Source organism: Staurois parvus, unplaced genomic scaffold (genome assembly GCF_062004578.1).
Source record: "Staurois parvus isolate SC_StPar_1 unplaced genomic scaffold, SC_StPar_1.0 ptg000389l, whole genome shotgun sequence".
Classification (NCBI taxonomy): domain Eukaryota; kingdom Metazoa; phylum Chordata; class Amphibia; order Anura; family Ranidae; genus Staurois; species Staurois parvus.
The window spans coordinates 3313062-3338981 of NW_028318185.1; the positions used below are offsets into that span (position 1 = coordinate 3313062).

At 51.2% G+C, this 25920-nt stretch overlaps 1 protein-coding gene across 1 annotated transcript in view; it reads left to right on the top strand.

Annotated features, from left to right (window-relative positions):
- The window catches only part of TG (thyroglobulin), a 439344-nt gene that overhangs the window by 23411 nt on the left and 390013 nt on the right, over positions 1–25920 (top strand). Inside the window, exons 4-5 of the mRNA XM_089685945.1 lie at positions 14583–14786; positions 18059–18218. Coding sequence (XP_089542071.1) covers positions 14583–14786; positions 18059–18218 — 364 coding nt within the window. The remainder of the gene's footprint in view (positions 1–14582; positions 14787–18058; positions 18219–25920) is intronic.

Genomic DNA, 25920 nt, shown 5'->3' on the forward strand with positions numbered 1-25920 from the left:
AATTGTTACTCAGGGACAGACAGAATTGTTACTGAGTGCCAGAGAATTGTTACTTAGGGCCACAGAAACTTTAATTAGGGCCACAGAATTTTTACTCAGGGACAGACAGAATTGTTACTGAGTGCCAGAGAATTGTTACTCAGGGACAGACAGAATTGTTACGGAGTGCCAGAGAATTGTTACTCAGGGACAGACAGAATTGTTACTGAGTGCCAGAGAATTGTTACTTAGGGCCACAGAAACTTTAATTAGGGCCACAGAATTTTTACTCAGGGACAGACAGAATTGTTACTGAGTGCCAGAGAATTGTTACTCAGGGACAGACAGAATTGTTACCGAGTGCCAGAGAATTGTTACTCAGGGACAGACAGAATTGTTACTGAGTGCCAGAGAATTGTTACTTAGGGCCACAGAAACTTTAATTAGGGCCACAGAATTTTTACTCAGGGACAGACAGAATTGTTACTGAGTGCCAGAGAATTGTTACTCAGGGACAGACAGAATTGTTACGGAGTGCCAGAGAATTGTTACTCAGGGCCACAGAAACTTTACTTAGGGCCACAGAATTTTTACTCAGGGACAGACAGAATTGTTACTGAGTGCCAGAGAATTGTTACTCAGGGACAGACAGAATTGTTACGGAGTGCCAGAGAATTGTTACTCAGGGACAGACAGAATTGTTACTGAGTGCCAGAGAATTGTTACTTAGGGCCACAGAAACTTTAATTAGGGCCACAGAATTTTTACTCAGGGACAGACAGAATTGTTACTGAGTGCCAGAGAATTGTTACTCAGGGACAGACAGAATTGTTACCGAGTGCCAGAGAATTGTTACTCAGGGACAGACAGAATTGTTACTGAGTGCCAGAGAATTGTTACTTAGGGCCACAGAAACTTTAATTAGGGCCACAGAATTTTTACTCAGGGACAGACAGAATTGTTACTGAGTGCCAGAGAATTGTTACTCAGGGACAGACAGAATTGTTACGGAGTGCCAGAGAATTGTTACTCAGGGCCACAGAAACTTTACTTAGGGCCAGAGAATTTTTACTCAGGGACAGACAGAATTGTTACTGAGTGCCAGAGAATTGTTACTCAGGGACAGACAGAATTGTTACGGAGTGCCAGATAATTGTTACTCAGGGCCCCAGAAACTTTACTTAGGGCCACAGAATTTTTACTCAGGGACAGACAGAATTGTTACTGAGTGCCAGAGAATTGTTACTCAGGGACAGACAGAATTGTTACTGAGTGCCAGAGAATTGTTACTTAGGGCCACAGAAACTTTACTTAGGGCCACAGAATTGTTACTCGCACAGACACAGAATTGTTACTCGCACAGACACAGAATTGTTACTGAGGGCCACAGAACTGTTACTTGGGGCCACAGAAACGTTAATCAGGGACACAGAATTGTTACTGAGGGCCACAGAACTGTTACTTAGGGCCACAGAATTGTTACTCGCACAGACACAGAATTGTTACTCAGGGACACAGAATTGTTACTCAGGGACACATAATCGTTTAATTAAAGAGTATGTCAGACAACATGCAGAGGAGTGGCAGAGGAGGCAATGTTTTAGGAGCGAGCAGACGTGGCAGCAGAGGAAGGGGTCGAGGCAGCACTATTCGCAGCCAGAGGCCAGTGCTCCCGGTGTCATCCAGCGGTCGTGTCTCCACCGACAACCCTGCCGTCGTCGATTGGTTGGCTCGGTCGTCTTCCTCTTCCCAGGTCACCTCTGACACCTACAGCCAACGGTCGGTGGGTACGTCAGACACAACCGTTAGTTGGCATGGCCCGGGACCAAGCCCACTGAAATCACGTGTCCTCTACCTGCCCCTGTCCTTTGGTGTTCCCTCACCAAGCGAAGTATCGCATGCTGTGGGCTCAGCCCCACTGTACAGTGAGGAAGAGCTAACAGAGGGCGGTCAGGAACGGGGGGAGACATCCGCCTTTTCAGCAGCCAGGCGAAGAAGTAGTGGCGAGGAGAGTGGCTCGGTAGCCGGTCTAGAGACAGGTCTGTCTCCTGACCCAGACGCAGCCGAGGGGGCTAGTAGTGAGGCGGAGACCCTACTTGATGATGAGGAGGTTGATCGCACTTGGCAGCCTCGTCGTCATCAGGCAATTTCTTCCGCATCATCAGGAGAAGAGGGTGGCAGCTTGGCAGCGAGCAAAACAGTCGGTGGGTTGCCCAGGAGACAGCAGCAGGGTCGCAGCAGTGTCAGTGGAGCCAAACGTCCACGGAGTAGAGCACCAGCTCCACTGCAGCCTACCACCACGGCCAGTAGTGGTGCCGGTGTGCACGGAGGAAGCAGCAGTCAGCCAGTGAGGAGTATCGGGGGCAAAGTTTCCTACTCGGCGGTGTGGCAATTTTTCGTCAAGCCGCCCGAGGAAGTAAACGTAGCCGTATGTCGACTATGTGGCCAGAAAGTCAAGCGTGGCCAGGGGGCCCATGTTGGGACTACAGCTTTGCGGCAGCATATGCAGCGTCGCCATTTGGTGGCCTGGGAAAACCGTGATAAAGATACGGCGGTTCTGCCCGCCCCAGCCCCCGCTCCATCACCCGCTCCGTTACTTGCTCCGTCACCCGACGTCAATCGCCCTCCATCAGCCAGTCAAGGCTCCAACACCTCTGCTGAGGGGAGTTGTCGCTCGTTGGCATCTTCCGCTCGTTCAGATGCTCCTTCTCCTGCTACTCCTCTTCACGGATTCCGTCAGCAGTCTTTCTTGGAATCCGTTTCCAAGAGACAACAGTTTGCGAGCACGCACCCGACGGTGCAAAAGCTGAACGTCCTCCTGTCCAAGTTGCTGGTGCTGCAGTCCCTCCCTTTCCAAGTGGTGGACTCAGCACCTTTCAGAGAAATGATGGCTTGTGCCGCGCCGCGGTGGAGAGTGCCAAGCCGTCATTTCTTCGCCAAAAAGGCAGTGCCAGCCCTGCATTCACATGTAGAAGACATGGTGGGCCAGTCTTTGAGCATGTCGGTCTCTGCCAAAGTGCACGGCAGCGCCGACGTGTGGAGCTGTAACTACGGTCAGGGACAGTACATGTCATTTACGGCCCACTGGGTGAACGTGGTGCTGTCACAGCCGCACCAGCAACTTGGACAGGTCACGCCGCTTTTGCCTCCACGTTTGCACGTCCTTGGTCCGGCAAAGATGTCCGCCTCTACCACCTCTTCTTCCGCCGTGTCCTCAGCCGCCACCCCCGTGCCAAGTCCCATTACCCAACCGGCATATCACATGTGCAGGGCGCAACGGTGTCACGCTGTTCTGCACCTGGTATGCCTTGGCGAACGTAGTCACACAGGGGAGGAACTTCTGAGTGTAATGAACAGAGAAATCGACAGATGGCTGTCTCCGCGCAAACTGAAAATCGGAACCATGTTGACCGACAACGGAAAGAACATGGTGTCTGCTCTGCGTCAAGGAAGGTTGTGCCATGCGCCATGCATGGCTCACGTGTTCAATCTGGTTGTCAAGCGGTTCTTAAAATCCACCATCCCACTGCAAGACATCCTTAAAATGTCACGTAAACTTTGCATGCATTTCAGCCATTCCTACACCGCAAAGCACACCCTCCTTGAGCTGCAGCGGCAGAACGGAATTCCACAGCATCGCCTGATCTGCGACGTTGCAACAAGGTGGAATTCAACCCTACACATGTTAGACCGCCTTTACGAACAGCGAAAGGCCATCACCGATTTCCTGATGTTACAAGCGGATAAAGGTACTCCCCTGTGTAACTTCGATGTCAGCCATTGGCAGCTCATGCGTGACACCTGCCGCTTGCTCAGGCCCTTTGAGGAGGCCACGCTATTCGTGAGTCGGCAGGACTATGGGATGAACGACGTCATTCCTCTGTTGCACGTCCTTGAACAAATGCTGTTAACAATGGCTGGTCAGGGTGCGGTAGACGTGGCGCACAGATCTCAACGCCACATGACCCCTGTGGGGGCAGGACAGGAAGAAGAGGAGGAGGTAGAGGAGGACATTTGTGCTCAGGAATTATTGAGTGAAATGGGTGGTTTTTCCACTCAGCGGACAGGAGTGGAGGAGCAGGAGCATCTGGTAGAGGAGGAGGAGGAGGAGACAGAGGACCCAGACGCACCGTGGCAGTATGCTGTGGAGATGGAGGCAGGGAGTCCCTCGCATTCCTTGGCACAAATGGCCCATAGCATGCTCGGTTGCTTGCGTAGCGACAGCCGAATAATAACCATCAGACAGAGGGATGACTTTTGGCTGTCCACCTTGTTGGACCCTCGCTACCGTTCCAAAATGGTGGCCTTTTTCACACCTGCTGAGAGGGAGGCCAAAATAACGTACTATAAAAACCACCTATGTAGTCAGTTGGTCTCTGCCTTTGTGCGCCAACGTCCATCCTCAGACACTGTGGGCCCTGTGCGCTCGCGTTCCGCTGCCATGGCAGCAGGGGAGGGGTGGGGTGGTAGGAGCAGTGGCAGCTCCACCAGCAGCGGCTGCCTCAGTCTGCAGTCGATGATGAGTAGCTTTCTTCACCAGCGCAGTGAGGAAACTACTAACCAGCCGCAGCAGCAGCAGCAGCATCAGGTGGACCTGGAGCAGGACCTCAAACAACAGGCTTGGGCCTACTTGGACAGCACCCTGCCAACCGAGGTAGACAATCCCCTTGACTACTGGGCAACGAAACTTGACCTTTGGCCCCAACTAGCTGAATTTGCCCTTGAAAGGCTGTCATGCCCAGCCAGTAGCGTGGCATCGGAGCGCGTGTTTAGTGCGGCAGGAGGTATTGTAACTCCGCGGAGGACACGACTGTCCACCCAAAGTGTGGAGAGACTCACGTTTGTGAAAATGAATCAGGCGTGGATTAGTCTGGATTTCAAACCACCAGTTCCTGACACAACTGACTAAATCCGCCATGAATCATGCCTCAAACATGTGCCACTTTGAGGTCTCCTCACACACTGCTGGTGTGTAGAATTTTTTGACATAGGGTGCTGGCAGATTATGGGCCTCCTATAGCTGCTGCCAGGCCCCTAATCTGCCATAGGCCCCTATATACCGCTTCCTCATGCTGCTGCCAGGTCCAGAGTCTCTCATGCCATGTGCCACTTTCAGGTCTCCTCACACTGCTGGTGTGTTGAATTTTTTGACATAGGGTGCTGGCAGATTATGGGCCTCCCATAGCTGCTGCCAGGCCCCTAATCTGCCATGGGCCCCTATATACCGCCTCCTCATGCTGCTGCCAGGTCCACAGTGTCTCATGCCATGTGCCACTTTCAGGTCTCCTCACACTGCTGGTGTGTTGAATTTTTTTACATAGGGTGCTGGCAGATTATGGGCCTCCTATAGCTGCTGCCAGGCCCCTAATCTGCCATAGGCCCCTATATACCGCTTCCTCATGCTGCTGCCAGGTCCAGAGTCTGTCATGGGTCCCTGTACAGCCTCCCATTGCTGCTGTCTCCATCGCCACACTCTGCCATGTGCCACTTTCAGGTCTCCTCACACACTGCTGGTGTGTAGAATTTTTTGACATAGGGTGCTGGCAGATTATGGGCCTCCCATTGCTGCTGCCAGGCCCCTAATCTGCCATAGGCCCCTATATACCGCTTCCTCATGCTGCTGCCAGGTCCAGAGTCTCTCATGCCATGTGCCACTTTCAGGTCTCCTCACACTGCTGGTGTGTAGAATTTTTTTGACATAGGGTGCTGGCAGATTAAGGGCCTCCCATAGCTGCTGCCAGGCCCCTAATCTGCCATGGGCCCCTATATACCGCCTCCTCATGCTGCTGCCAGGTCCAGAGTCTGTCATGGGTCCCTGTACGGCCTCCCATTGCTGCTGTCTCCATCGCCACACTCTGCCATGTGCCACTTTCAGGTCTCCTCACACACTGCTGGTGTGTAGAATTTTTTGACATAGGGTGCTGGCAGATTAAGGGCCTCCCATAGCTGCTGCCAGGCCCCTAATCTGCCATGGGCCCCTATATACCGCCTCCTCATGCTGCTGCCAGGTCCAGAGTCTGTCATGGGTCCCTGTACGGCCTCCCATTGCTGCTGTCTCCATCGCCACACTCTGCCATGTGCCACTTTCAGGTCTCCTCACACACTGCTGGTGTGTAGAATTTTTTGACATAGGGTGCTGGCAGATTAAGGGCCTCCCATAGCTGCTGCCAGGCCCCTAATCTGCCATGGGCCCCTATATACCGCCTCCTCATGCTGCTGCCAGGTCCAGAGTCTGTCATGGGTCCCTGTACGGCCTCCCATTGCTGCTGTCTCCATCGCCACACTCTGCCATGTGCCACTTTCAGGTCTCCTCACACACTGCTGGTGTGTAGAATTTTTTGACATAGGGTGCTGGCAGATTATGGGCCTCCCATTGCTGCTGCCAGGCCCCTAATCTGCCATAGGCCCCTATATACCGCTTCCTCATGCTGCTACCAGGTCCAGAGTCTCTCATGCCATGTGCCACTTTCAGGTCTCCTCACACTGCTGGTGTGTAGAATTTTTTGACATAGGGTGCTGGCAGATTAAGGGCCTCCCATAGCTGCTGCCAGGCCCCTAATCTGCCATAGGCCCCTATATACCGCCTCCTCATGCTGCTGCCAGGTCCAGAGTCTGTCATGGGTCCCTGTACGGCCTCCCATTGCTGCTGTCTCCATCGCCACACTCTGCCATGTGCCACTTTCAGGTCTCCTCACACTGCTGGTGTGTTGAATTTTTTGACATAGGGTGCTGGCAGATTATGGGCCTCCTATAGCTGCTGCCAGGCCCCTAATCTGCCATAGGCCCCTATATACCGCTTCCTCATGCTGCTGCCAGGTCCAGAGTCTCTCATGCCATGTGCCACTTTCAGGTCTCCTCACACTGCTGGTGTGTAGAATTTTTTTGACATAGGGTGCTGGCAGATTATGGGCCTCCTATAGCTGCTGCCAGGCCCCTAATCTGCCATAGGCCCCTATATACCGCTTCCTCATGCTGCTGCCAGGTCCAGAGTCTCTCATGCCATGTGCCACTTTCAGGTCTCCTCACACTGCTGGTGTGTAGAATTTTTTGACATAGGGTGCTGGCAGATTACGGGCCTCCCATAGCTGCTGCCAGGCCCCTAATCTGCCATAGGCCCCTATATACCGCCTCCTCATGCTGCTGCCAGGTCCAGAGTCTGTCATGGGTCCCTGTACGGCCTCCCATTGCTGCTGTCTCCATCGCCACACTCTGCCATGTGCCACTTTCAGGTCTCCTCACACTGCTGGTGTGTTGAATTTTTTGACATAGGGTGCTGGCAGATTATGGGCCTCCTATAGCTGCTGCCAGGCCCCTAATCTGCCATAGGCCCCTATATACCGCTTCCTCATGCTGCTGCCAGGTCCAGAGTCTCTCATGCCATGTGCCACTTTCAGGTCTCCTCACACTGCTGGTGTGTAGAATTTTTTTGACATAGGGTGCTGGCAGATTAAGGGCCTCCCATAGCTGCTGCCAGGCCCCTAATCTGCCATGGGCCCCTATATACCGCCTCCTCATGCTGCTGCCAGGTCCAGAGTCTGTCATGGGTCCCTGTACGGCCTCCCATTGCTGCTGTCTCCATCGCCACACTCTGCCATGTGCCACTTTCAGGTCTCCTCACACACTGCTGGTGTGTAGAATTTTTTGACATAGGGTGCTGGCAGATTAAGGGCCTCCCATAGCTGCTGCCAGGCCCCTAATCTGCCATGGGCCCCTATATACCGCCTCCTCATGCTGCTGCCAGGTCCAGAGTCTGTCATGGGTCCCTGTACGGCCTCCCATTGCTGCTGTCTCCATCGCCACACTCTGCCATGTGCCACTTTCAGGTCTCCTCACACTGCTGGTGTGTTGAATTTTTTGACATAGGGTGCTGGCAGATTATGGGCCTCCTATAGCTGCTGCCAGGCCCCTAATCTGCCATAGGCCCCTATATACCGCTTCCTCATGCTGCTGCCAGGTCCAGAGTCTCTCATGCCATGTGCCACTTTCAGGTCTCCTCACACTGCTGGTGTGTAGAATTTTTTTGACATAGGGTGCTGGCAGATTATGGGCCTCCTATAGCTGCTGCCAGGCCCCTAATCTGCCATAGGCCCCTATATACCGCTTCCTCATGCTGCTGCCAGGTCCAGAGTCTCTCATGCCATGTGCCACTTTCAGGTCTCCTCACACTGCTGGTGTGTAGAATTTTTTTGACATAGGGTGCTGGCAGATTAAGGGCCTCCCATAGCTGCTGCCAGGCCCCTAATCTGCCATAGGCCCCTATATACCGCCTCCTCATGCTGCTGCCAGGTCCAGAGTCTGTCATGGGTCCCTGTACGGCCTCCCATTGCTGCTGTCTCCATCGCCACACTCTGCCATGTGCCACTTTCAGGTCTCCTCACACTGCTGGTGTGTTGAATTTTTTGACATAGGGTGCTGGCAGATTATGGGCCTCCTATAGCTGCTGCCAGGCCCCTAATCTGCCATAGGCCCCTATATACCGCTTCCTCATGCTGCTGCCAGGTCCAGAGTCTCTCATGCCATGTGCCACTTTCAGGTCTCCTCACACTGCTGGTGTGTAGAATTTTTTTGACATAGGGTGCTGGCAGATTAAGGGCCTCCCATAGCTGCTGCCAGGCCCCTAATCTGCCATGGGCCCCTATATACCGCCTCCTCATGCTGCTGCCAGGTCCAGAGTCTGTCATGGGTCCCTGTACGGCCTCCCATTGCTGCTGTCTCCATCGCCACACTCTGCCATGTGCCACTTTCAGGTCTCCTCACACACTGCTGGTGTGTAGAATTTTTTGACATAGGGTGCTGGCAGATTAAGGGCCTCCCATAGCTGCTGCCAGGCCCCTAATCTGCCATGGGCCCCTATATACCGCCTTCTCATGCTGCTGCCAGGTCCAGAGTCTGTCATGGGTCCCTGTACGGCCTCCCATTGCTGCTGTCTCCATCGCCACACTCTGCCATGTGCCACTTTCAGGTCTCCTCACACACTGCTGGTGTGTAGAATTTTTTGACATAGGGTGCTGGCAGATTATGGGCCTCCAATTGCTGCTGCCAGGCCCCTAATCTGCCATAGGCCCCTATATACCGCTTCCTCATGCTGCTGCCAGGTCCAGAGTCTCTCATGCCATGTGCCACTTTCAGGTCTCCTCACACTGCTGGTGTGTAGAATTTTTTGACATAGGGTGCTGGCAGATTAAGGGCCTCCCATAGCTGCTGCCAGGCCCCTAATCTGCCATAGGCCCCTATATACCGCCTCCTCATGCTGCTGCCAGGTCCAGAGTCTGTCATGGGTCCCTGTACGGCCTCCCATTGCTGCTGTCTCCATCGCCACACTCTGCCATGTGCCACTTTCAGGTCTCCTCACACTGCTGGTGTGTTGAATTTTTTGACATAGGGTGCTGGCAGATTATGGGCCTCCTATAGCTGCTGCCAGGCCCCTAATCTGCCATAGGCCCCTATATACCGCTTCCTCATGCTGCTGCCAGGTCCAGAGTCTCTCATGCCATGTGCCACTTTCAGGTCTCCTCACACTGCTGGTGTGTAGAATTTTTTTGACATAGGGTGCTGGCAGATTATGGGCCTCCTATAGCTGCTGCCAGGCCCCTAATCTGCCATAGGCCCCTATATACCGCCTCCTCATGCTGCTGCCAGGTCCAGAGTCTGTCATGGGTCCCTGTACGGCCTCCCATTGCTGCTGTCTCCATCGCCACACTCTGCCATGTGCCACTTTCAGGTCTCCTCACACTGCTGGTGTGTTGAATTTTTTGACATAGGGTGCTGGCAGATTATGGGCCTCCTATAGCTGCTGCCAGGCCCCTAATCTGCCATAGGCCCCTATATACCGCTTCCTCATGCTGCTGCCAGGTCCAGAGTCTCTCATGCCATGTGCCACTTTCAGGTCTCCTCACACTGCTGGTGTGTAGAATTTTTTTGACATAGGGTGCTGGCAGATTAAGGGCCTCCCATAGCTGCTGCCAGGCCCCTAATCTGCCATGGGCCCCTATATACCGCCTCCTCATGCTGCTGCCAGGTCCAGAGTCTGTCATGGGTCCCTGTACGGCCTCCCATTGCTGCTGTCTCCATCGCCACACTCTGCCATGTGCCACTTTCAGGTCTCCTCACACACTGCTGGTGTGTAGAATTTTTTGACATAGGGTGCTGGCAGATTAAGGGCCTCCCATAGCTGCTGCCAGGCCCCTAATCTGCCATGGGCCCCTATATACCGCCTTCTCATGCTGCTGCCAGGTCCAGAGTCTGTCATGGGTCCCTGTACGGCCTCCCATTGCTGCTGTCTCCATCGCCACACTCTGCCATGTGCCACTTTCAGGTCTCCTCACACACTGCTGGTGTGTAGAATTTTTTGACATAGGGTGCTGGCAGATTACGGGCCTCCCATAGCTGCTGCCAGGCCCCTAATCTGCCATGGGCCCCTATACCGACTCCTCATGCTGTGACGTTGCAACAAGGTGGAATTCAACCCTACATATGTTAGACCGCCTTTACGAACAGCAAAAGGCCATCACAGATTTCCTGATGTTAAAAGCGGATAAAGGTATTCCCTGTGTAACTTAGATGTCAGCCATTGGCAGCTCATGCGTGACACCTGCGCTTGCTCAGGCCCTTTGAGGAGGCCACGCTATTCGTGAGTCGGCAGGACTATGGGATGAACGACGTCATTCCTCTGTTGCACGTCCTGGAACAAATGCTGTTAACAATGGCTGGTCAGGGTGCGGTAGACGTGGCGCACAGATCTCAACGCCACATGACCCCTGTGGGGGCAGGACAGGAAGAAGAGGAGGAGGTAGAGGAGGACATTGGTGCTCAGGAATTATTGAGTGAAATGGGTGGTTTTTCCACTCAGCGGACAGGAGTGGAGGAGCAGGAGCATCTGGTAGAGGAGGAGGAGGAGGAGGAGACAGAGGACCCAGACGCACCGTGGCAGTATGCTGTGGAGATGGAGGCAGGGAGTCCCTCGCATTCCTTGGCACAAATGGCCCATAGCATGCTCGGTTGCTTGCGTAGCGACAGCCGAATAATAACCATCAGACAGAGGGATGACTTTTGGCTGTCCACCTTGTTGGACCCTCGCTACCGTTCCAAAATGGTGGCCTTTTTCACACCTGCTGAGAGGGAGGCCAAAATAACGTACTATAAAAACCACCTATGTAGTCAGCTGGTCTCTGCCTGTCTGCGCCAACGTCCATCCTCAGACACTGTGGGCCCTGTGCGCTCGCGTTCCGCTGCCATGGCAGCAGGGGAGGGGTGGGGTGGTAGGAGCAGTGGCAGCTCCACCAGCAGCGGCTGCCTCAGTCTGCAGTCGATGATGAGTAGCTTTCTTCACCAGCGCAGTGAGGAAACTACTAACCAGCCGCAGCAGCAGCAGCAGCAGCAGCATCAGGTGGACCTGGAGCAGGACCTCAAACAACAGGCTTAGGCCTACTTGGACAGCACCCTGCCAACCGAGGTAGACAATCCCCTTGACTACTGGGCAACGAAACTTGACCTTTGGCCCCAACTAGCTGAATTTGCCCTTGAAAGGCTGTCATGCCCGGCCAGTAGCGTGGCATCGGAGCGCGTGTTTAGTGCGGCAGGAGGTATTGCAACTCCGCGGAGGACACGACTGTCCACCCAAAGTGTGGAGAGACTGACGTTTGTGAAAATGAATCAGGCGTGGATTAGTCTGGATTTCAAACCACCAGTTCCTGACACAACTGACTAAATCCGCCATGAATCATGCCCCAAACATGTGCCACTTTCAGGTCTCCTCACACTGCTGGTGTGTTCCATTTTTTGTCATAGGGTGCTGGCAGATTACGGGCCTCCCATAGCTGCTGCCAGGCCCCTAATCTGCCATGGGCCCCTATACCGCCTCCTCATGCTGCTGCCAAGTCCAGAGTCTCTCATGGGTCCCTGTACGGCCTCCCATTGCTGCTGTCTCCATCGCCACACTCTGCCATGTGCCACTTTCAGGTCTCCTCACACTGCTGGTGTATTCCATTTTTTGTCATAGGGTGCTGGCAGATTACGGGCCTCCCATAGCTGCTGCCAGGCCCCTAATCTGCCATGGGCCCCTATACCGCCTCCTCATGCTGCTGCCAGGTCCAGAGTGTGTCATGGGTCCCTGTACGGCCTCCCATTGCTGCTGTCTCCATCGCCACACTCTGCCATGTGCCACTTTCAGGTCTCCTCACACTGCTGGTGGGTTCCATTTTTTGTCATAGGGTGCTGGCAGATTACGGGCCTCCCATAGCTGCTGCCAGGCCCCTAATCTGCCATGGGCCCCCGTACCGACTCCTCATGCTGCTGCCAGGCCCGTAATCTGTCATGGGCCCCTGTTGTCGCTTGTTGGCATATTCCGCTCGTTCAGATGCTCCTTCTCCTGCTACTCCTCTTCACGGATTCCGTCAGCAGTCTTTCTTGGAATCCGTTTCCAAGAGACAACAGTTTGCGAGCACGCACCAGACGGTGCAGAAACTGAACGTCCTCCTGTCCAAGTTGCTGCTGCCAGGCTCGTAATCTGTCATGCGCCCCTGTACCGCCTCCTCATGCTGCTGCCAGGTCCAGAGTGTGTCATGGGCCCCCGTACCGACTCCAAATGCTGCTGCCAGGCCCGTAATCTGTCATGGGCCCCTGTACCGCCTCCCCATGCTGCTGCCAGGTCCAGATTGTGTCATGGGTCCCTGTACGGCCTCCCATTGCTGCTGCCAGGCCTGTAATCTGCCATGGGCCCCCCTACCGACTCCTCATGCTGCTGCCAGGCCCGTAATCTGCCATGGGCCCCTGTACCGCCTCCTCATGCTGCTGCCAGGTCCAGAGTGTGTCATGGGTCCCTGTACGGCCTCCCATTGCTGCTGTCTCTATCGCCACACTCTGCCATATGCCACTTTCAGGTCTCCTCACACTGCTGGTGGTTTCCATTTTTGTCATAGGGTGCTGCATGGCCTCCCATTGCTGCTGCCTCCACCGCCACACTGTGGCTCCACACTCTGGTTTTGGCCCCGTTACTGGCCAAATGAGTGAAGTGTGCGGTGATTCTAAGATCGACGGCACTCATCTGCATGTCATACTGCCTGTCAGTATTATTTCTCTTCCCCAGCAGACTCCAAGGGCATTTAAATTAAAGGTACAGTGTTCAGCACTAATATTAAGTCTCTCTGAAGCCTAGAAACACCCTTTTTTAAGTTAAATTCACAGCGAATATATTCGACTCGAATCGAAATTTTTCTACGAATTCGCCGAATCAGTCGAATCGAATTTTTGAATACTTCGCTCATCTCTAATGGAGATCATATCCCCCCTTAATCTCCTCTTATCAAGAGAGAATAAATTCAGTTCCTCTAATCTTTCCTCATAGCTGTTCTCCTCCATGTCTCTTATCAGTTTGGTTGCCCTTCTCTGTACTTCCTCCAGTTCTTTTTGTGAATTGGTGCCCAAAACTGAACTGCATATTCCAGATGAGGTATAACAAATGATTTGTACAGAATTTGAACAGTGCCTGTAGTTGGTAGAATGCACCCATTGCATTGGGAGTAAGTGGGAAAACAGCCCCACTAGAATGTACCCATTGCATTGGTGGTCTGTGGGTAGAGTACCCCTGTTAAATTTAGGGTCAGTCAGAACAATGATCCCCACTTTGGTGGTTAGTGGGTAGAAAGCCCTTGTGATATTGTGGGTTAGTGGGTAGAATGTCCCCTTTACATTGTGGGTCAGTGGGTAGAATATACCTGTTACATTGAAGAATGCCCCCTTATATTGGTTGATAAAATGCTCCTGTTACATTGGTAGTCAGTGGGAAGACTGTCTCTTACATTGGTGGTGAGTTGGTAGAATAACACCTGTTGCATTGGGAGTCAGTGGGAAGAATGCCCCCTTACATTGGTGGTCAGTGCATTGAATGCCCCATTACATTGGTGGTCAGCGGATTGAATGCCCCATTACATTGGTGGTCAGTGGATTGAATGCCCAATTACATTGTGGGTCAGTGGGAAGAATGTCTCTTACATTGGTGGTCAGTTGGTAGAATGCCCCATTAAATTGGGGGTCAGTGGGAAGAATACCCATGTTACTTTGGGAGTCAGTGGGAAGACTGACCCCTTTTGGTGGCCCGTGGGTAGAGTGCCCCTGTTACATAGTGAGTCATTTGGAAGAATTGTTTATTACATTGATAGTCAGTGGGTAGAATGTCCCTGTTATACTAGAAGTCAGTGGGAAAAAATGCCCCTCTTACATTAGTGGTCGGTAGGTAGAATGCCGCGTTATATTGGGAGTGAATGGAAAAATGCCTCCTTATCAGTGGGTTGAATGCCCAAAAAGATCTCTGGTATCATGCTGCTTACTCCACCAAGTAGCGTTGGCCCTGTAACTATCCAGGCACTACTAAATAGAAAGTCAGTCAGCTGCAGCTCCAAAAACCCCTAGAAACCTCTGGAGGAACCTTGTTTGAGAATGGCTGCTCTAAGAAATCATATGTGGTGAACGTAGACACAGAATGCTGCGTAGTCTTCTGTCCTTCAGAGCGTACGGGTTCTTGATATGTCCATTTTTCCAAGCAGGAAAAGATTATATTTATGATTTGGGTAATGCCAACTAGATGCTCATAGTACTTCTTTCTATAGGCTTATCCTTTTGCCAACTCAGAAAGCAGAAGATCTTGGTCAATGGATATATAAACAGCAGCTCAACTTCCTATATCCCACAATGTAAAGACTCCGGGGAATACGAAGATGTGCAATGTGATCGGCAGCTCGGAGAGTGCTGGTGTGTGGACAACGAGGGGATGGAGATCTACGGAACGCGACAAATTGGCCAACCAACACAGTGTGAGAGTTTTACTATAATACATATAGCATATATCATAATGTACTCCTTTAGAAACTTGTTGATAAATTACATTTGACAGCAAACTCCAGCTAAATAATTATAAATAAAACACATACTGTATATAGGAAGTTATTTACTTGTCTTGTTGACTTGTTTAGCACAAGCCTTTGTAATCTATCTGCAGCCACTGTTTTATATGGAGAAACAGGTTATTGGTTCCATGATGGAATATAAAATGTATGGCCAGTTTGTTGACACCCATCACCCCTATATAAGTTTGTTGGACATCCCATTCGAAGACCATGGACATTAATATAGAGTTGCCCACACTTGGTACCTATAACAGCCTCCACTCTTCCATGGAAGCTTTCCACAAGAAGTTGGACAGTGTCTGTGGAAATTTGTGCCCCTTCAGCCAGAAGAGTATTTGTGAGGTCAGGGACTGAAGTTGGATGAGAAGACCTGGTTTGTAGTTGGTGCTCCAATTAACCCCAAAGATCAGAGTTGAAGTCAGGGCTCTGTGTGACCATTTCAATCCCTCCACACCAAACTCATCAAACCATGTCTTTATGGAGCCGGCAGTTGTGCACAGGGGCCCAGTCATGCTGGAAGAGAAAAGAGCTTTCCTCAAAGTACTGCCACAAGGCTGAGGGACCAGAATTGTCCACAACGCCGTTGTATTCTGCAGCATTAACCACACCATTTACTGGAAACACCTAAACAGAAACCACGGGGCCCCATACAGCCAACCTTAACCCCCCCCCAAAAAAAAGGAAAGGAAGGAGCTAGATAACATGACATATTTACTGGACCCTTCCCCCGCTCTCCATTCTGAAAGATCCTATTGTGTGAAATAAGAGGAGGAAAACCAGCAGCATTGTGGGGGCACACAGGGGAGCCTGGGCAGCAGGGGGAAATGTATGGTGCACAGGGAGGGTGATGGGTGCGGCAGGGGGCAATTACTTGAACCGGTCCCCTGTATGTCTCTCTCTGCAGCAGCTGAGAGCCAGCGGGAGGGAGACGAGAAGAAGCCAGCTTTCAGCTGCTGCAGAGAGAGCCATACAGGGGATCGGTTCCAGTAATTGCCCTCCTGCCGTGCCAATCACCCTCCCTGCCCACATCTGATTCACTGAGCTGCCTGGGTCCCCTGCTGGCCTGGGCCCCGTACAGGAGGACTGGTGGTACCCCCTTATCCATGGCCCTGCATTTAAACAAAATAATTTAGAGGGGGTTTTCATATGCTTTTGTATAGGTTTACGGACCTATACAAGAGTTTTGAACAGATAAGACTTTATTTTACTGTTATCTGACCTCTGGAACGGATTAATTGGTTTTCAATGCATTCCTATGGGAAACCGCGTTTCAGTTTACAAATTTTTCACAATACGAAACGTCCCGGAAACGCATTAAATTCGTAAACCGAGGTATACATGTAGATTAAAATACCTGCTGCACAGGACATCATCCTGAAATATTAATATACAGACTGCAATAAATACAATAACTAATCTATGGAAGAGTAAATGTCATTAACAGTGGTCTGTATCCAGTGAAAGAAGGACTGTCCGGATGATGTAGGAGGTCACTGGAGGCTGCATGGAGGCACAGGTCACACACAGTTACACTAGATGACATGGGGCACATTGGGGGCATATAGCGTCACGGGGCGCACAGGCGAGCATTCTGAGTCACAGTGTGCTCAGGGGCAAGCTTGAAGTCACTGATGACATGGAGTGCATAGAACATACATACACGTGGTGCACAGGGAGTCACAGGGCACACAGGAGAGCATTTGGAGTTATAGGGTGACATTTGAGGTCACTAGATGACATGGGGGTGCCCAGGCAGTCCCGGGACAGACAGGAGAATGTCTGGAGTCACAGGGTGCACAGGGGTGCTCTTAGAGAAACTAGATGGACACAGGGTGCACAGGGGCGCTCTTAGAGACACTAGATGGACACAGGGTGCACATGGGCGCTCTTAGAGACACTAGATGGACACAGGGTGCACATGGGCGCTCTTAGAGACACTAGATGGACACATGGTGCACAGGGGCGCTCTTAGAGAAACTAGATGGACACAGGGTGCACAGGGGCGCTCTTAGAGACACTAGATGGACACAGGGTGCACATGGGCGCTCTTAGAGACACTAGATGGACACAGGGTGCACATGGGCGCTCTTGGAGACACTAGGTGGACACAGGGTGCACAGGGGAGCTCTTGGAGACACTAGATGGACACAGGGTGCACAGGGGCGCTCTTGGAGACACTAGATGGACACAGGGTGCACGGGGCGCTCTTAGAGACACTAGATGGGCACAGGGGCGCTCTTAGAGACACTAGATGGACACAGGGTGCACAGGGGCGCTCTTAGAGACACTAGATGGGCACAGGGTGCACAGGGGCGCTCTTAGAGACACTAGATGACACGGTGCACAGGGGCGCTCTTAGAGACACTAGATGGGCACAGGGTGCACAGGGGCGCTCTTAGAGACACTAGATGGACACAGGGTGCACAGGGGTGCTCTTAGAGAAACTAGATAGACACAGGGTGCACAGGGGTGCTCTTAGAGAAACTAGATAGACACAGGGTGCACCGGGGCGCTCTTAGAGACACTAGATGGACATAGGGTGCATTGAGCATACTTATAGACACAGGGGCACACTTGGGGTCACTAGATGGCATTGGGGGTACACAGGAGAGCACTTGGAGGGGCAGAAGTACTTCCATACACTGACAACTAAAGAAGCATGGAGTACACTGAGGGCTGGAAGCAGCCATAGAGGAGACACAAGTACTCTGGAGAACACAGGGAGGCTCGGAGGGGAATGAAGCTATAGGCACAGTAGACACTGGGGCACAGGAATGTTTAGGGATATCAATGCTTCCCTATAGAGAAAGCACAGGAGAGCAGCTTGCTTTGAGGCTTCCTTTCGCTGATAGAAACCTCTGACTGAGCCATCTGATAAGGAGATGGTTGTGATGATTCATTGAACAACTGAGAGTGATACAATGCATCACACCTGCAATGGAGCCTATTCTGCCACCTGCTGGATGGAGAGACAACTACATAATATTTAAATGCAATGTGTCATATTTACCAAAGTAGAAATAAGAATATTTTTACTATTTATTTTTAAAGTCTCAACCATAATCACTATATAACAATCCAAAACCACTAAACATATCTCTTTAGGCTCGTACAGCCAGGTTATTTGAAACCTCCACTGTGCCTACAGGTAAATGTTTGAATTTTTCATGATTTCACAGGTCCGAAGAGATGTGCCGTTAGAGATCGGCGGATTCTGCATGACGTCGGGGAGAAGGTCCCCCCTCATTGTTCTGAGGATGGCGGCTTTCAGCCAGTCCAGTGTAAACTCATCAATACAACAGACCAGATGGTTGTTGACCTTTTGACAACGTTCAGCAGGTAAGAGTCTAAAAACAGTTATATTAAAGTGTTATTAAACCCCGTACCCTGCATTCACTATATCCGGTCTCCCTGGACCCTGCATTCACTATATCTGGTCTCCCCGGACCCTGCATTCACTATATCTGGTCTCCCCGGACCCTGCATTCACTATATCTGGTCTCCCCGGACCCTGCATTCACTATATCTGGTCTCCCCGGACCCCGCATTCACTATATCTGCTCTCCCCGGACCCTGCATTCACTATATCTGCTCTCCCCGGACCCTGCATTCACTATATCTGCTCTCCCCGGACCCTGCATTCACTATATCCGGTCTCCCCGGACACTGCATTCACTATATCTGGTCTCCCAGGACCCTGCATTCACTATATCCGGTCTCCCCGGACCCTGCATTCACTATATCTAGTCTCCCTGGACCCTGCATTCACTATTTCCGGTCTCCCAGGACCCTGCATTCACTATATCCGGTCTCCCCGGACCCTGCATTCACTATATCCGGTCTCCCCGGATCCTGCATTCACTATATCTGGTCTCCCCGGACCCTTCATTCACTATATCTGGTTTCCCCGGACCCTTCATTCACTATATCTGGTCTCCCTGGACCCTGCATTCACTATATCTGCTCTCCTCGGACCCTGCATTCACTATATATGCTCTCCCCGGACCCTTCATTCACTATATCTGGTCTCCCCGGACCCTGAATTCACTATATCTGCTCTCCCCGGACCCTGCATTCACTATATCTGCTCTCCCCGGACCATTCATTCACTATATCTGGTCTCCCCGGACCCTGCATTCACTATATCTGGTCTCCCCGGACCCTGCATTCACTATATCTGGTCTCCCCGGACTCTGCATGCACTATATCTGGTCTCCCCAGACCCTGCATTCACTATATCTGCTCTCCCTGGACCCTGCATTCACTATAACTGCTCTCCCCGGACCCTGCATTCACTATATCTGCTCTCCCCGGACCCTGCATTCACTATATCCGGTCTCCCCGGACCCTGCATTCACTATATCTGGTCTCCCCGGACCCTTCATTCACTATATCTGGTCTCCCTGGACCCTGCATTCACTATATCTGCTCTCCTCGGACCCTGCATTCACTATATCTGCTCTCCCCGGACCCTTCATTCACAATATCTGGTCTCTCCGGACCCTGCATTCACTATATCAGGTCTCCCCGAACCCTGAATTCACTATATCTGCTCTCCCCGGACCCTGCATTCACTATATCTGGTCTCCCCGGACCCTGCATTCACTATATCTGGTCTCCCCGGACCCTGCATTCACTATATCTGCTCTCCCTGGACCCTGCATTCACTATATCTGCTCTCCCCGGACCCTGCATTCACTATATTCGGTCTCCCGGACCCTGCATTCACTATATCTGCTCTCCCCGGACCCTGCATTCACTATATTCGGTCTCCCGGACCCTGCATTCACTATATCCGGTCTCCCCGGACCCTGCATTCACTATATCCGGTCTCCCCGGACCCTGCATTCACTATATTCGGTCTCCCCGGACCCTGCATTCACTATATCTGGTCTCCCCGGACCCTGCATTCACTATATCTGGTCTCTCCGGACCCTGCATTCACTATATCGGGTCTCCCCGGACCCTGAATTCACTATATCTGCTCTCCCCGGACCCTGCATTCACTATATCTGCTCTCCCCGGACCCTGCATTCACTATATCCGGTCTCCCCGGACCCTGCATTCACTATATCTGGTCTCCCAGGACCCTGCATTCACTATAACCGGTCTCCCCGGACCCTGCATTCACTATATCTGGTCTCCCTGGACCCTGCATTCACTATATCCGCTCTCCCCGGACCCTGCATTCACTATATCCGCTCTCCCCGGACCCTGCATTCACTATATCCGCTCTCCCCGGACCCTGCATTCAGTATATTCGGTCTCCCCGGACCCTACATTCACTATATCTGGTCTCCCTGGACCCTGCATTCACTATATCTGCTCTCCCCGGACCCTGCATTCACTATATCTGGTCTCCCCGGACCCTGCATTCACTATATCTGGTCTCCCTGGACCCTTCATTCACTATATCTGGTCTCCCTGGACCCTGCATTCACTATATCTGCTCTCCTCGGACCCTGCATTCACTATATCCGGTCTCCCCGGACCCTGCATTCACTATATCTGCTCTCCCCGGACCCTGCATTCACTATATCTGCTCTCCCCGGACCCTGCATTCACTATATCTGCTCTCCCCGGACCCTGCATTCACTATATCTGCTCTCCCCGGACCATTCATTCACTATATCTGGTCTCCCCGGACCCTGCATTCACTATATCTGGTCTCCCCGGACCCTGCATTCACTATATCTGGTCTCCCCGGACCCTTCATTCACTATATCTGGTCTCCCCGGACCCTGCATTCACTATATCTGCTCTCCCCGGACCCTGCATTCACTATATCTGCTCTCCCCGGACCCTGCATTCACTATATCTACTCTCCCCGGACCCTGCATTCACTATATCCGGTCTCCCCGGACCCTGCGTTCACTATATCCGGTCTCCCCGGACCCTGCGTTCACTATATCCGGTCTCCCCGGACCCTGCATTCACTATATCCGGTCTCCCCGGACCCTGCATTCACTATATCTGGTCTCCCCGGACCCTGCATTCACTATATCTGGTCTCCCCGGGCCCTGCATTCAATATATCTGGTCTCTTCGGACCCTTCATTCACTATATCTGGTCTCCCTGGACCCTGCATTCACTATATCTGCTCTCCTCGGACCCTGCATTCACTATATCCGGTCTCCCTGGACCCTGTATTGACTATATCTGCTCTCCCCGGACCCTGCATTCACTATATCTGGTCTCCCCGGACCCTGAATTCACTATATCTGCTCTCCCCGGACCCTGCATTCACTATATCTGCTCTCCCCAGACCATTCATTCACTATATCTGGTCTCCCCGGACCCTGCATTCACTCTATCTGGTCTCCCCGGACCCTTCATTCACTCTATCTGGTCCCCCTGGACCCTGCATTCATTATATCTGGTCTCCCAGGACCCTGCATTCACTATATCTGGTCTCCCCGGACCCTGTATTCACCAAATCCGGTCTCCCTGGACCTTGTATTCACTATATCTGGTCTCCCCGGACCCTGTATTCACCAAATCCGGTCTCCCTGGACCCTGCATTCACTATATCTGGTCTCCCCAGACCCTGCATTTACTATATCCGGTCTCCCCGGACCCTGCATTCACTATATCCGGTCTCCCCGTACCCTGCATTCACTATATCCGGTCTCCCCGGACCCTGCATTCACTATATCCGGTCTCCCTGGACCCTGTATTCACCATATCCTGTCTCCCCGCACCCTGCATTTACTCTATCTTGTCTCCCCGGACCCTGCATTCACTATATCTGGTCTCCCTGGACTCTGAATTCACTCTATCTCGTCTCCCCGGGCTCTTCATTCACTATATCTGGTCTCCCTGGAGTCTGAATTCACTATATCTGGTCTCCCAGGACCCTGCATTCACCATATCCGGTCTCCCCGGACCTTTCATTCACTATATCTGCTCTCCCCGGACCCTGCATTCACTATATCTGCTCTCCCCGGACCCTGCATTCACTATATCTGGTCTCCCCGGACCCTGCATTCACTATATCTGGTCTCCCCGGACCCTGCATTCACTATATCTGGTTTCCCCGGACCCTGCATTCACTATATCTGGTTCCCCAGACTCTGCATTTCCTATATCTGGTCTCCCTGGACCCTGCATTCACTCTATCTGGTCTCCCCTCTGATTGGCTATCACAGTGATCAGTCGTACAGCCCAGTCCCCTTGTGGGTTTTTTCTCTCTCTATGAATGGAGGAGAGAGATACATTGCATCTCTCTAACTCCTGGCATAGAGGGGAAAAAAAATGTTTGTAGAAAAAAAAAAAGAAAAATAAATATTAAAAAAATAAAATAAAAAATAAAGAAAAAATACCTAGATCAAGGTTTGATCTAGTTCAGTGCCAGGGTTAGTGTTTGGGTCAGGGTCAGAGGTCAGGGTCAAAGGTCAGGATTAAAAAAAAATGTTATTAGTGTCAGTGTGTTTTACATAACAAAAACAAAACAAAATGCGCACTATTGTTTCTGGGCTGTACTATGGGTACAAACAACAAATAACATACACATATATGGTATCACTGCGATCATCAAGAGCTGGAAAATGTATTTTGGGTTGTTCTTTGGTGGTAGGTTACGGTAGTAACAAGAAACACACAGCTACATTTAAAAAAATATATTTTTTTTTTACTATTTTGGGCCAGTTTTCCTTTGATAATAAAAAAAATCAGGAGATATCCATTACCATTTACCACCAAAGGAAAGCCCAGTTTGTCCTGTAAAAAAATGCGGTATAATCCACCTGGATGTACAAAGTAGTTGTGATGATATGTACGGTTTTACTAATACATGTCAACGTTGAAAAATTGTGCTTAGGCATTAAGATTTGTTTTACCCTTAGGCATGAAGGGGTTAAGTTCACAACACCCCAAAATCGGTTGGCAAAACGCGGTGCGATGTGCAGAACTGGATTGCATGGGTATGAATACCCATGCGATCCGATTCTAGTGCGGACCAAAAAAAGGGTCCTGCACGTTTTTGGTGCAATTAGAGCCATACGAAATATACGGCTCCGATTGCACCGCACACAAATCGCATGTGATGTGCACAGGAATGCGGTGCAGTTCCTGTGTGAATCACATGAGATATACTGCACCGCATATATGTGAACCCGGGATTATTGTGGACCTTTCCATAACTCTCTTAGATTGTAAGCTCTAATGAGCAGGGCCCTCTGATCCCTCTGTAACTGCACTGTCTGCCCTCATGTTGTAAAGCGCTGAGCAAACTGTTGGCGCTATATAAATCCTGTATAATAATAATAATTTTACAAGTTTGCACAAATAAATTCCTGACATCACAATATACAGCAACTTTGTCATTTTTCAGAAAAGCTCCACCTCTTATCATTAGCCATTCTTGAGCCCCAGTCCTATGCTGTTGCCTGATGATAACATCAGTCTGCTGCAGGTGGGAGGAAGCCTTTCTTCAGTCTTCTCTCCTCTCAATGATCAGACTGCACAAGCCACAAAGTGAGATGCTACAGCAGGGGCTGATCAGTCAGACATTTGTGAACTGCACAGGCATCAGGATTTACAGGATTGTGTCTTCTCTGAGCTGGCGTCTTAGTCCAGGCAGTAGATGGTGGCCCTGAGTGATGCTAAAACAGAGATGGTGCTGTCTTTCTGGATAGAAAAGCCCATGAAGGCATCGTCAGGGTGAGATACATTTTCTCACTACTTAGTACTTAATATGAAAAGTTTATCTGATGCTGGATTCTGATAAAGCTGAACTCCAGGCTACACATATATTGTCTAAACATGTCATGTGTATTCCAGATCTGTGCAGTAATCCAGTCTGAGGCTTTGACTTCCTGTAATAAAGACCGCTCACTGCTGCTCTCTGTCTTTGTGTAGGGTGACTGGTCTTGTCTCCTCCTGCTCCTCTAGTTCTCTGCAGGCAGCCTGCTGTGGGTGGGGCCTGCCAGATCCCTCCCACAACTCTGCTCACTGCACAGCGGTAATGGAACTACCAGGGTTGCAAAGGTCTCTGGAGTTCTGCCACTCTGGGGGAGGGGGGTCAAGAGGCCAGACTGTGGCTCCCCAGTGGCTGCAGGGCTCTGAGCCAAGAAAGTCTCTCTCTCTTGCAGCCCAGAGCCAGTACTGACAGTTCCTCCCTGAACCAACAGGAGAGGAGAGAGCTGGTTCTGCTCCTCCTTCTCCCTTCCTCTCCTCCTGTGTCTGCCCCGCCCACACTCCCCCGCAGTGCTGTGTCTCAGAGAAGGAGATGTGTGGGTGGGAAGTTTGAAGCCCAGAAGCTGGAGTAGAAAAGGTGAAGCCTGCCAATTCATCCATCCACTGTGAGTGAATTCTCCCTTCTCCCTCCCTTCTTTCCCCTGCTTCCCAGTGAGTATTCTAATGTAAGAGGAACTACGTTGCAAGGGGTTCTCTCTGGATTCTGATGTAAAGAAGGCTTTGGTGAACAGAGACCCTCTTACATCAGAGTACACAGCATTCCTCCTTACATCAGAGCCCCCCTTAACTTAGGGTTCCCCTTTACAATCCAGAGTCCACACAGATCTCCCTTAAGTGTAAGTGGAAATTCTACAGACTCTTATGTAAGGGGGGCTCTCAGACTTGATCTAAGGAGCTCTCTGTGGACTCTGATGTAAGGGGCGCTCTGCAAACTCTGATGTAAGGGGGGGGGCTTTGGTGAGCAGAGACCCCCTTACATCAGAGTTTCCCTTTACACCACAGCATTCCCCCTTACACCAGAGCCCCCCTTAAATCAGGGTTCCCCTTTACAATCCAGAGTCTATAGAGATCCCTGCAGACTCTGACATAAGGGGCGCTCTGTGGATTCTGATTTAAGGGGGCTCTGCAGACTCTGATTAAAGGAAAATGCTTGCAACTCTGAGGTAAGTTGGGGTTACCAGAGACTCCCTCATATCACAGTTCCCCTTTAAACCAGAGTCTGCAGCACTCCTTCTCACATCAGAGTTCCCTTCTTACATAAGAGTTCCCTTCTTACATCAGAGTTCTCAGTGTTTCCCCTTAAATTAGAGTCCCCAGAGTTCTCCATTACATCAGAGTCTGCAGAGTCACCCCTTACAGTGTAAGGGAACACTACAGATTCAGATGTAGGGGGAAATTTTGCAGATTCAGATGTAAAGGGTAACTCTACGTATTCAGATGTAAAGGGAAGCTCTGCGGATGTAAGGGGGAACACTGTGTAATGTGATGTAAGGGTGGACTCTTGTGATTAAATCCATATGATTAGGAAAGTTATTTAATAATACAATAAGTATAGTATATACTAAAAAAAAATAGCAGTGCGCGGCTAAAGTGTTCAGGTTTGACCAGGGGCCGACTGACCATTCAAGCACTCGGGCACTGCCCGAGGGCCCGGGCTCAGTAGGGGGCCCCATGAGATGCTCCTGGTACCTTTCATTGGCTTTTTCATAAGCTTTTTTGGGTGAGGGCGAGGACACAGGGGCCCCATGATCCCCTATTGCCCAGGGGCCTCATGAGTTGTCAGTCCACCCCTGGGTTTGACTTGATGAGAAGGTGGCATCCCTACCCAAGATCGTAGGCAGAGTACCCGTTACAGAACATGTGAAAGGGTCTTGCTGCAGGGCCGTAATAAAGGGCCATGCCATAGGAATAAAGGGCCTCAGGATCAATGGGAAGAGCCCCAGGCTCGGAGAGAAAGGAGTGGTCAGGAGGGCTCTTCATAGTTCCCTGCACTGAGGCCCTGAAGGTTCTAGCTACGTCTCTCCTGCACAGGCTATGTACAGCACAGCGATGATGTAATCGCTGCTTTTAAAAGGTAATATTTGGGTTTGTAAAGGCATTTAGTGCACACAGAGTGGATTTATATCCTTTTTGTCTATTAAGGAATACAGGTATACCTCACTTTATGAATTTAATGCGTTCTCCGGGACATTTTGTATTGCGAAAAATTCATTAATCAAAACGTGGTTTCCCATAGGAATGCACTGGAAACCAATTAATCCATTCCGGAGGTCAGAACAAAGTTTAAAAAAAAGTATTTTATCTGTTCAAAACTCTTTATAAAGTGCACTTTAAAGGCATAAAT